The sequence below is a fragment of the Leuciscus leuciscus genome (assembly GCF_965113295.1).
Source record: "Leuciscus leuciscus genome assembly, chromosome: 2".
NCBI lineage: Eukaryota > Metazoa > Chordata > Actinopteri > Cypriniformes > Leuciscidae > Leuciscus > Leuciscus leuciscus.
The window spans coordinates 64,454,524-64,467,742 of NC_138726.1; the positions used below are offsets into that span (position 1 = coordinate 64,454,524).

General features: G+C 35.3%; 1 protein-coding gene across 2 annotated transcripts in view; it reads right to left on the bottom strand.

Annotated features, from left to right (window-relative positions):
* Window positions 1–520: 520 nt before the first annotated feature.
* Window positions 521–13,219, bottom strand: part of LOC309492588 (adenylate cyclase type 4) — a 69,330-nt gene continuing 56,631 nt past the window's right edge. For both annotated transcript variants that reach the window (XM_082161568.1, XM_082161569.1), the window contains exons 21-27: window positions 12,131–12,215; window positions 11,134–11,292; window positions 10,293–10,442; window positions 10,103–10,210; window positions 8,327–8,441; window positions 8,082–8,206; window positions 521–838 (exon numbers count right to left, since the gene is read on the bottom strand). In XM_082161568.1, the coding sequence (XP_082017694.1) occupies window positions 689–838; window positions 8,082–8,206; window positions 8,327–8,441; window positions 10,103–10,210; window positions 10,293–10,442; window positions 11,134–11,292; window positions 12,131–12,215 (892 nt within the window). In that variant the 3' untranslated portion in view covers window positions 521–688. The remainder of the gene's footprint in view (window positions 839–8,081; window positions 8,207–8,326; window positions 8,442–10,102; window positions 10,211–10,292; window positions 10,443–11,133; window positions 11,293–12,130; window positions 12,216–13,219) is intronic.

The following is a 13,219-nucleotide window of genomic DNA, read 5'->3' on the forward strand; positions in this document are numbered from 1 at the left end:
ATAAAATTCCCCTTATCAATTAGAAAGAAAAAAAGAAAAGATATATATATATATATATATATATATATATATATATATATTGTAAGTATCACCCTTTAAGCCAGTAATTATCTAGTAAGCTCAGTCACATGGATGGTTAAAGTTTAAACACAACAAAGAGCTTTTTTTTAATTAAAATGTTTATATACATTTTTCACATAAATTGAACATACAAAATTTTAAATATATAGTAACAAACATTAATAAATAAGTGCATAAGTGAAAGAAAATACACATATTCAATATAAAACTAAACTCAACACCTTGGAAATTTATAGAATTTACAATTTACATTATTTAAAAAAATAGATTATCAGAAAGAAAACATCTCCAAAAAGAACAAACAAAATAGTTAACTTTAATCTTCCTTCATTTTTAAAAGTACTTGAATTAGTGAAGTGCTAACTAGTTCAGCCACCACTAACATTCACAGTATATTTATTTTAATCCAACTTTTCACTTAATTTTACATTTTAAAATATTTAATTACATTTTTTATTGCTTATTTTGACATTTTGACACTGTTTTCCTCTAAACTTTTCCACAGCATTCCATTGCGAACTCCGATGTGAAAACACCTGCCGTAAAGGACCTTAGTGGAACACTGAGGATCTCAACTCGCTTAGTTATAACATGTCGGATTGATGTTTCAAGCTTTCATTGATAACGAGGTCTTCAGCATTTGCTCCGTGTCGATGAAGTATGTGGTCAGTTGACCTTTGCCCTTGACGTTGACCACTCCTCTCTGAGTGACATCATAGCCCAGCGTTTGAGCCACATGTGCGGTTTCCTCCGTCACCTGAGAAGACAACAAACAACACATTGATTTAATTCCTTATTCATTTAACTAAATTAATTTAGTTCAAGTCCTTCTGGGGAAGTTCGTATTTACGAGTGTTTATGAGGTCAGGTGTGTTCAAGTATTACAATGCTATCATATTTTTTATTTTATTTTTGTTGAACATAAAAAAGCAAGAAAAAATTAGGAATGCAACGATATGAAAATTTTGGCCGATACGATAACCGATAATTCTTTATATTTGAAAGACAATAACCGATAATTCTTTATATTTGAAAGACAATAACCGATAATTCTTTATATTTGAAAGACATTAACCGATAATTCTTTATATTTGAAAGACAATAACCGATAATTCTTTATATTTGAAAGACAATAACCGATAATTCTTTATATTTGAAAGACATTAACCGATAATTCTTTATATTTGAAAGACAATAACCGATAATTCTTTATATTTGAAAGACATTAACCGATAATTCTTTATATTTGAAAGACAATAACCGATAATTCTTTATATTTGAGACAATAACCGATAATTCTTTATATTTGAGACAATAACCGATAATTCTTTATATTTGAGACAATAACCGACAATTCTTTATATTTGAAAGACAATAACCGATAATTCTTTATATTTGAAAGACATTAACTGATAATTATTTATATTTGAGACAATAACCAATAATTCTTTATATTTGAGACAATAACCGACAATTCTTTATATTTGAAAGACAATAACCGATAATTCTTTATATTTGAAAGACATTAACTGATAATTATTTATATTTGAGACAATAACCGATAATTCTTTATATTTGAAAGACAATAACCGATAATTCTTTATATTTGAGACACAATAACCGATAATTCTTTATATTTGAAAGACAATAACCGATAATTCTTTTTATTTTTTATTTTTTTATTATTTAGAAAAACAGGGACAGCGTACAATAAACATTAACCTCAAGGGGAGAGATGCATAGTACCAGGTTTTAGCTCAAGAGCTAATTTCCACCCGTAGTCCCTGGGCAGGCTGATGTTATAATAAAATACATAATACATCATACATACATGAATAATGAAATTTACATTGACCAAATAAATAATAAAAGTCTTCATATGCACAACAATCAGATCTTCACACCTTTCATTTACTCAAGTCTACTCTTATAGAACACATACTTACACACACACACAAACACATACATACATACCTCCGGTCACATATGGGTGCAAATTTGATTTGACAAGAGCCATTTCTTTGCCAGGCGTGAAAAAGTATAAAAGTTTGTGCTTCTTATCAGCTCTGTAGGCAACTTATTCCACTGACGAGCGGCCACACAAGAAAAGGCAGAGTTTCCAAATGCTGTCCTGCGTTTAAGGATCCTACATTCGCCTCGCACTGTAGATCTAGTGGCTCGAGCTGTTGTTTCAGAGCCCAAAGATATAAACTCTTTTAGTGGAGGAGCAGCGGTATCATGAAGGATCTTATACATCAAACACAGATTTGTGTGGATCATCAGATTTTCAAAGCTGAGAAATTTGTCTGCCTTTCTTATCGTGAATCTTTAGAGAACTTTTATATAATGACTCAAGAGGCCTGAGGACAGATTTACAAGCCTGTGACCAACTTGTCATACAGTAAAGAAAATGTGGAACAATCATTGCATTTAGATAGGCTCCTGAGGCCTCGATTGTAAGGGAATTTCGAATGTATCTGAACTGTGCCATATTAAATTTGATTGTATTTGATCATTTTTTTATGTGCCTTTTAAAGCCTAAATTTGGTTCCAGTATAACACCTAAATATTTTACCTGATCTGGATTTGAAATGATTTGTCCATCAATTAAAATTTTAGGACAATTTTGTATTTTATAGCGATTTGTAAAAAACATCGATACAGTCTTATCTAGATTTAAGGTGAGGCATGATTTTTTCAGCCACAAAGAAACTTTCTTCATCTCTTTGGTCAGTTTTTGAGCGACTTCTTCCGCAGTTTTACCATGTGCATATAGCACCGTATCATCAGCATACATAGTAATTTTACTCTTACACACAGTTGGCAGGTCATTTATGTATAGAGTAAACAGCAGGGGGCCCAGAATGGAACCTTGTGGCACTCCCATGCTGCAAGATCTTAAGGATGATTTTATATTATCTACCGCAACACATTGTTGTCTGTCATTAAGGTAAGATTGAATCCATGCTATTGTATTTGTGTCAAGAGAAAAATCAGATAGTTTGCTGATGAGAAGCTGGTGATTAACGGTATCGAAGGCCTTTCTCAAGTCCAGAAAGACCGCCCCATCAAGACTGGATTTGATGTCTTCTAGTAAGTAGCAGCAAGCAGACTCTGTGGAGTATCTTTTCCTGAACCCAAACTGGCAGGGATGTAATGCATCAGTGTGGTCAAGATGCTCCACTAGCTGCTCTGCCACCACCTTCTCAAAGACCTTGGAGATGGCTGGTAGGATACTAATAGGTCGATAATTTGACACACAGAGCTTGTCTCCTGACTTGAAAATCGGCTTAACTACTGCTTTTTTTAACACCAAAGGAAAATTGTTTTCATTTATAGATTGATTCACAGCTATTGTTAGTACAGGAGTTAGAGTAATTTTGAGTTCTTTTAGAAGGGATGTATCAAGTCCAAATATATCCTTTGTTTTACTATTTTTCAAATTTGCTATTATTTTGGAGATTTTGTCTTCATCTATATTCTGCAACCTACAATAAGATGCATTGCCATCCCCATGATCATCTTGGCAGCAGTTCACTTCAGGAAAAGTCTCCGCCAGGTCTAACATAGAATCCAAGAAATAATCATTGCAGTGTTTAGCCAGAATAGAGCCCTCATTTTGAACTATTCCATTGATTTTGAGCTGTAAATGCTCCTGATATATTTTTTCCCTTCCCAATAGTTTATCCATGCTCCTCCACAAATTTTTACAATTACCTTTTGCCTCTTTGATTAAGTTTAGAAAAAAATTTGCTTTTGCTTTTCGAAGCAGCATGGTAACTTTATTTCTCAGAGATTTGTAAATGTAATAATCAGTGGTTAATTTAGTTTTAAGAGAAACCTTGAGAGCTTTATCCCTCTGTTTCATTGTGTCCCAAAGGGATTCATTAAACCACGGGAGCCTCTTTTTATTTGATTTTCTATGTTTGAGCTGTGTATATTTATCAATTTTATTCTTTATAGCAGTTATAATATTATTGCATGTATGTACACAGCTTTCTCTATCAGTTTTGGAGGCCCAGTCAATTTCATTTAAATCATTTTTAAGGAGCTCTTGATTTCTTTTAGGAATATGAGGAATTTTGCATTGTTTGTTTGATTGTTCTTTATTTCTGTATCTTGATTTATTTAATTTCCTGGCTATTAGAACAAAATTATGATCAAACAGTCCCGTTATTAGGTTGTATGTTTTAATTACCCTGTCTGGTTTATTTGTGAATATTAAATCTATCAAAGTTTGAGACGTTTTTGTTATTCTAGTAGGCTTTTTAATCAATTGTATCAGTTGTATTGAGTTTGCAACATCTTTTAGGTGTTTCCTCTTGCCTTTATCAAGCCAATTTATGTTGAGGTCACCCATGAGCAATATTTCCTTTCGGTCATATGTTTTTAGAATTTTTGTTAAACCAGTATAGAAATCGCTTGTTGCATTTGGTGGTCTATATACACAAAGTACAATAAATGACATTTGGGGCGATAGTTTAATTGTAACCCCAACACACTCTATAGTTAGATCTGGAATGTCTATTTGGTGACTGTCAATACTGTCTTTTACGTAGATCAAGACCCCACCCCCTTTTCCCTTTCCTCTGTCCCGTCTGTATACTTTGTATCCAGGAATCATAAATGCCGATACAGGAGTTGTAGCTGTAATCCAAGTCTCAGAAAGACACAGGTAATGTAGATTTGATCCCAACAGTAGATGTTCCAACTGTTCCGTTTTAGACATTACACTACGTATGTTAATATGTCCTCCGAATATTCCTTTCGGCTTTGTCAATGGGTTCTATAGAACCGACGCATGGTTTACCGTCTGAAATAGTTTCATCTGGCTTTGTTTTGAAACAACTATAGTCTGCATAGCATTTAATTTACCACTTTCATTTGCTGGCTTAAGCGCGTGTAGTGCCTGGAGGTTACCTTTTTGCAATGTGTTGGTAAACATAGATGCGCGTGGATGCGCACTGTTAGCAATGGTACCCGATAGCATCTGCGCTGTGTTGAAAGCATGCGGGGTGTAGATCAGAGCGGTCTCCGCCACCTGCAGTGGTTGTTGTTGTAGATCCATCGGCCCTGGGTTCACTTGAATATCCCCGCATAAAAGTAGGATAATGCAGAGAAGAGTTGTACGGCCCCGGTAGACTGTTGTTTGAGCCATTCTCCGTGCTCTCGGCTTGTATTGCTCATTTGGAGCATTCGCACGCCCATCATCAAGAACTTTGGAGAAGATGACATACTGGCTCCACGAGTCGAGGGGTGTAGCAGACCTAGGTGTGCCACTTACTTGTGAGATTGATCGTTCACTGGCAGCAGTCCAACTCCCACACATTTGCATAGTGATGATCGTCGTCAAGTAGAGCGATACAATAAGCACATTTAACGCCTTGGCTTTGATTGGCTTTGATGGCCAAGATATCCAGGTTTTAAGGGCAGATGTTAAATCGGGCGGTTTTCCAGATGTCTTTAGAAAAGGAAGAGCATCAGCACCTGCCAAGCTATTTGAGACAATAACCGATAATTCTTTATATTTGAAAGACAATAACCGATAATTCTTTATATTTGAAAGACATTAACCGATAATTCTTTATATTTGAAAGACAATAACCGGTAATTCTTTATATTTGAGACAATAACCGATAATTCTTTATATTTGAGACAATAACCGATAATTCTTTATATTTGAAAGACAATAACTGATAATTCTTTATATTTGAGACAATAACCGATAATTCTTTATATTTGAAAGACAATAACCGATAATTCTTTATATTTGAAAGACAATAACTGATAATTCTTTATATTCGAGACAATAACCGATAATTCTTTATATTTGAAAGACATTAACCGATAATTCTTTATATTTGAAAGACAATAACCGATAATTCTTTATATTTGAAAGACAATAACCGATAATTCTTTATAATGAGACAATAACCGATAATTCTTTGTATTTGAAAGACATTAACCGATAATTCTTTATATTTGAAAGCCGATAACCGATAATTCTTTATATTTGAAAGCCGATAACCGATATATTGGCAGATAAATCTAAATCCACATTTTTATATAATTTTTGAGAGCCTGATTACAAACACAGAAGTCTCACCATTAAAATCCTCGTCACAAACACACAATTATAATGTTCTCATGATAGTTTTATGTAGCCGATATGACAGGCTTGCACTACTTTACTGTATTTCCTTTTTTTAAGTGATTCCAATCATATTTCAAGCGATTCAAACCCATCATGTTGAACAGTGCACATCTGAAGAGTCTCAGCTGAAGGAGATAATACATTATTTATCAGCTTTAATATATCGGCCACATTTTCTTATCGAGCCGATAACGATAACATTAAAAATGAACATATCGGCCGATACCGATATATATCGGTGGCCGATATAGTGTGCATCCCAAAAAAAATTAAGTATTATAAATGTTGTCAAATATTTTTTTTGTAAATATGTAATAGTGTTTTTTTTTCTGCGCAACAATAATTTGACTCAATAAGTGCACTTCAGCTTTATTCCTCAAGGTGGCGATGTCTGATACATTACGATAACGTACATAATTACCCCAGGCATTAAAACAAAAGAATATCCTCCTCAGCAAAACCTGAAATGGCTCAAGTTTGAGCAAGTATTTTATCCCAATCAAATATTAGTGTCACGGTGGATCTGAAGAAGCTGTCAGGGATCAGAATATTGATTTTGAAGACGTTGAAAACCGATAGTTTTGAGAATATGTTTGAGATGGCGCATATAAACCAGATGCTGAATGTACTGGGAAATGAGCAGCGATGATGGGAACAAACATCTTCCAAGTTACAAAAGGTAACAAAATATGCTTTTATTTATTTACTTTATAGAGATCTCTGGAAGTAAAAAGCTTGTTGAATTGCACTACTTGAAAAAATATGCAATGCATTAACCATGATTGCATTTTAATGCATTGTATTTTTAGGGCTTGAAGTTTTATGGGCTGAAATTAATATATTTAAGCTGTAAATATTTCTAATTCAAAACATTTCACACACATTTTTTTTTAGTATTAAAACTTCAATAATCCATATTCACCTTTGAGATTTAACTTCCAAAATATTAATTCTGTTTAAAAATACAATCTATAATATTCGACCGGCAATTTTCGGCTTATGGTTTAAATTCATAATGATAGACTCATGCATTAACCCTTCTGGATCCTAATCATGGACATTTCTGTCTTTTTCAGGGGTTTGTTTATGTATTGGTTTGCCGGTTAGTGCTGACTGCACACATTCTGGCACAGGCGTGTATTTTTATTGGAATTTTACTATTTCACCGCCATTTCCTTTAAAAAAAAATCTATTTTGCACTAGTGGAACAAAAATGTCCCCATTGAAACTGCAATTTTTAACCCCAGGAGCATTTAACTGTAGAATGATGCAATCTGTGTTTTAGAGGCTTTCATTCTGTCAAAATTAAAACATTTCCCAGATGTGCTATTTTCTCAGGTTTGGCCTATAAAGCAAATACTCGCTTTATTCCTGTTTTCTGCTTCTGCATATTTATAGAGCCAATTGGATAAATTATGCAGCTATAATTGTGTGTGTGTGTGTGTGTGTTGGTATGGATGTCAGAGTGTGGTTTGTATGTGTGTAAAAAATAAATAAATGTGTGTGTGCTTGTAATATTTGCAAATCAGGGAAATATGTCACTGCGCCCAAACAAACTTGTTTGTTCAACATGTTTCATAAAATATACATTTTATATAAAATAATGTTCATAAATCATTTTCATAAAATTAATCCCAACTTTTTTTCTTTCTTTTTTTTTACTTCAACAATAATCTGCCACCAAACTTTAGTCTGTGCTCCAGGCTTCAAACTGTATGACATTTTATGACATTTTTGTCCACAATGGACGCAAGTTATTGTAATTGATGCTCAAGGGTTAAGGGTTAAATCCCAACACAGAGAGATTGATGTTTTGGATGTTTGGAAAGGTGTAAAGATGCCTCACCTGTATTTTATCCAGGACTCCAGTGCTGTCCATCCGGCTGGCCACGTTCACCGTGTTCCCCCAGATGTCATACTGAGGTTTATGAGCCCCGATGACGCCCGCGATCACAGGCCCGTGGTTTATCCCTGGACACAACACAACACCAGGCTCACGTTTGTGCTGGATATACAGATCAGTCCACAATCTGATCGATCGAAAGGTTGAAATAATGTGTGTGTAAGTCATAAATATGCAGTGTGTGTTACCGATCCTCAGTTTGAAGCTGTTGAACGAGTGTGTGTTGATGTTTTCCAGTCTCCCCATCAGAGCGATGGCGAAGTCCAACATGCTGCGGATGTGACTGTTCGACGTGTCGCAGAGCTGTAGATGCACAAACCTGATGAGAACTCATAATGTCCTTTAAAGGGGACATATCATGAAAATCTGAGTTTCTCCATGTGTAAGTGCTATAATCGGGTGCTTCTACCGACACAGAAAACGTGAAAAGTGAAACCCAGTAACTTAGTTTTGATGAGCCTTTCTCTGCAAGCATTTCTAAAAATGAGCCGATCAGATTTCGCTCTCCTTCTGGCGTATGAAGAGGATCTTATTATAATATTAGCGGCCCTTTATCTGCACGTTTACACACACCAGCCGACATCTGGTTTCACAAGCGACAACAGAGACCAGTTCTAACACAATGATAAAGATCCAGCAAAGCCTGAAACTGTTGTGTGGTTGAGCACAGACGAGCACTGAACACTATTGACCAGAACTAGTGATGCTCCGATCAGCATTTTTGGGGCCGATCACCGATTACCGATCACCAAAATCATGATCTGCCGATTGCCGATCACTGCCGATCACAGAATGGAAATATGCTAGAGTCAAGAAAATCTTGAAGAACCACCAATATTTATTTAATTGTAGTTAGAAAACAAGATAACATAAGGCTACTGTAGGCCACCTTTTCCAAATAAGGCACAGTATAATTTTTCAAAACAAAGAGGGGTCAGGCAGACTACAATGGATGTAGTTGAGGAACTAACTACATCAGATCCAAAAAATAAAATAATGACAATGACATTTGAGGTTATTAAAACAGTAAGTCCCGCCCCTCGACTGCCAAAAATAAAAGTGTTCGAGCGAGCAAAATCAGCAGGCGAGAGGAGATCAAGCGCGAGAGTGTGGGGAATGATCATGCGCGCGCGCGAGGGCAGAGATGTCATGCGCCCGCGCAGGGTTTGAATGAGCTCGCGAGTTCCCGTTTCCTCGCGCGTAGATCTGTTATCCTCTCGCGAATGTCATTTACCGCGCGCGCCAGCATCAGTTGTGCGCTCGTTTATAATTGCCATTGAATTGCCGTCATAGGAGAACTCATTTTGCCACTGTTAAGCAAGCTCTGCTCTGCTGTTGTGTTGCCGCGCATGCGGAAAAGTTGCGCGAGTTATTTACGTCACGTGATCGGCTTTTTTGATCGGCGCTTTTGGGGGTTGCCGATCAAGCTATTTTTTGCCAATATCGGCCGATCATGATCGGCGGCCGATCAATCGGAGCATCACTAACCAGAACATGTCACCGCTGTCTTATAAACACCTCAGGAACTGTGGACACTTGTGGAGAAGTTAAACATGATGATGAGATGATCAATGTAACTCTGTGGAGAACAACTACAGAAATGTCTCCACTAACATTCAGAAACTCTTCCTGAGTCTCTCCGTAAGGCTGCACTCGCTACTGGTTATTCTGGGATTCTGGATGAGTGAGATTGGCCTGTTTTGTTATTGCTGGAGTTTCTGAAGCTTGTGTAGAGGCTCCGCCCTCTTCTGAAAGGAGGCGGAGCTAAAGCTCATTTGCATTTAAAGGGACACACACACAAAAACAAGTTTTTGCTCACACCCAAAAGGGGCAAATTTGACAAGCTATAATAAATGAGTTTGAGCTGAAACTTCACAGACACACTCTGGGGACACCGTAGATTTATATTACATCTCGTGAAAAGGAGAACTCTTTAAAACATGCATCATTCGCTCGCTACTCACTAGTTGCTCCTCGGTTTTGGCAGGATTGGTCAGTCCGGCGGCCGCCATGTACGTGCTCCCGATGGTCTTGATCTTTTCTACCGCACTGAACTTTGGCTTGTTAAGGAGCTGTGAGAGGAAAACACATTGTGAGACGGGTATAGGTGTAAAAGATTAAACCGATAAAACAGAAGAATGAAGAGACCTTCACCTCGTCAAAGTCTGAGATGATCTCGTTGAGGAAGCGAAGACACTCCAGCCCGTTGTTGTTGATGCTGCTCTCGTTGTAGAACTCTTTGTAGAACTGCGGCACGGACGCGAACATAACACACACACACTCGCACGACTTGCTGTACAAGTCCTGAAACACACACACACACACACAGATACATCACAGAATTAAGCCCTGGTAACACCAGGTTTTAACTTTGTAAAGCCTGACATATGAAATATTAGTATATAATATTAATTTGGTCAAACAGTGAGATGACATTCTGATGCTTGTAATGTAAATCAATGCAATCTTCAGCATAAAACGCATATAAATATCAATATCTGCCAATAATATGTCTTAGTAAGATGATATTCAAATACTTAGTTGTATGATCTGTAGTTTTAAATCATATAATGCAAAACAATGATGATTTAGAGATCCTCTAAATCTTCCTCTAAAGCCTGATGATCATATTTGATACTCATGATTTGTATAATAAATGATGTCTGGATAATCCAGTAAACCTGCTTCAGTCCAGCTGAGATATTACTAACAATATCACAGTTATTCTTGCGTGTCCTTGATAAACTCAGAGCAGATTTGACACAGAAAGACTCGTGAAGCTCGAGCTGAAGGAGAACGCTTGTACAATTACACTAAAAGACTTTGACTTGATAAACGATGAACTCTCGCTCAGACACAGAAGCACTGGAGGAGATTGAGTGTAATGGACTCTGGTGCCTCTAGAGGGCATCAGTGGAGCTCGAGGTCGTCATCATGAACACCTGAGAGTGTGTGTGTGTGTGTGTGTGTGTGTGTGTGTGTGTGTGTGTGTCACCTGGTTTGGGACGTCCTTGCCGATGAAGAACTCAGTGACGTGTCCCGGCAGCAGATTCTGCAAGAGGAGTCTGTTCACGTTCTTCGTCGTCTCCATCTCGTCCGTCTCTTTCTTAAAACACTTCTCCAGCAGGAACTCTGTGCGAGAGCCCAACTCATCCTGGATCACATCAGTTACACATACACAGATCACACACACACACACACACACACACACACACACACACACACACACACACACACACTACTGAGCAGGGTCACTGTAGTCAGCATGAGAAACGCTGGTTGAAATAAAATATACTTTAACTGGGGAAAAAAAACTCAATTATTTTACTTATTTTACACCACTTGACTTGTGTTCATTTAGTTTAAACTGGTGTATTAAAATAACTTTTAATGATATATACATTAAAAACCACTAAATATGACAAACAAGAAAATTACTGAAACTTTAATGCAAACAGGAAATGTAAAAATAACCTATTCAAAACAGTAATAATAAAAAGTATCTCAATGATGCTCAAATATCACTGGCACTCAAATTATACACTGGAAATAAAAAAATTAAAACTGAAATAAAACAAAAATAAATTAAACCAAAATATATATATATTTTTTTTAACTAACTGAAATAAAATATTTTAAACTCAACATCTCTCAATTTTATTTAGTTTGATGTACTAAAATAATTTAAATGAAAACAGAAAAAAAAAAAAATATATATATATATATAGGCCTATGCAACATTTAAAAACCAATAAGAATTGCAACAAAAAAAGAAAAAAAACATTCAAAATATGAATAAAAACCATAATATATGACGTATGCTTTAAACACATGATTCCTGACAGCTAAAGGAAAGAGCTGCATATAAAGACAAAAACTTCCGTTTCGAGAAGTAGTTAGTCATCTCGTGGATTACTGTTATACAACTTCCCCAACACTGAAATACACTCATAACCACACACACACACACACACACACACACACACTCTTACCTGTCGCACAAGAATAAGGGAAGTCAAGTAGAAAATGACCAGCCAAATGCCGGCCATGATCTTGGGCTCCTTAAGAACTCCCGGCCTAAAACACACACAGTAAGATATCACAGTCAATAGTGATCTTTACTCAACTTATTAAAATTGTGCAACAATCACAGTGTTTCTGCGCACCGTTTAGAGTTACAATGCAAAATAAATGTATAAACAGCATCTGAACCATGACTGTCAAACCCACAAAAGTCATCAAATCAATATTGACTCTGATTAACTTCTTATTTCATGTTGCCGCTCATATTATGAATGATTAATCAGTGACGTTATAATAAAGAAAATATTTTTGTCTTTATAATCCTTCGTCAAAATATATTCATATTCTGTCATCACTAATCCTTGATATTTTTCAACCGTCTGTAATAGAGACATTTTACAACATTCAATCAAACTCCTCATGAATAAATTAAGTCCCACCTACATATTTCTCATTGAATATTTGTTTCAATCTGAAGAATATGCTGAATGAAATTAATATATATTCAGCTGCCAATTTTAACACATTTTAAACTAAACTTATTATCGTTTATTACTGTTATAAGAATTACAATTGATAAATCAGAAAATAATAATGATCATTATTGTTATTTTATATCATTATTAGAAGATAATTATTATTATAGTATTTAATTATATCATTTAATATAACAAGAACAACAATTAATGCACAATTAAATCAAATTAAAATCATTGCAAATTGTTATCATTTTTAATACACATAAATTTTTTTAGGGCAGGGCAACGATTAATCGCATCCAACATAAATGTTTATGTTTACATATAATATATTTAAGAAATATTTGCATGTATATACTGTATATATATTTATATATACTTATTTATATATATATTTATTATATGTATATATATATATATTATCCTAAATATATTCATGCATGTGTGTGTATTTATTTATACAACATAATTATACACAGTACACACACACATATATTATATGTAAACACAAACTTTTATTTTGGATCCGATTAATCGTTGCCCTGCCCTATTTTTTTTATTTTACAGTACAATTGTATT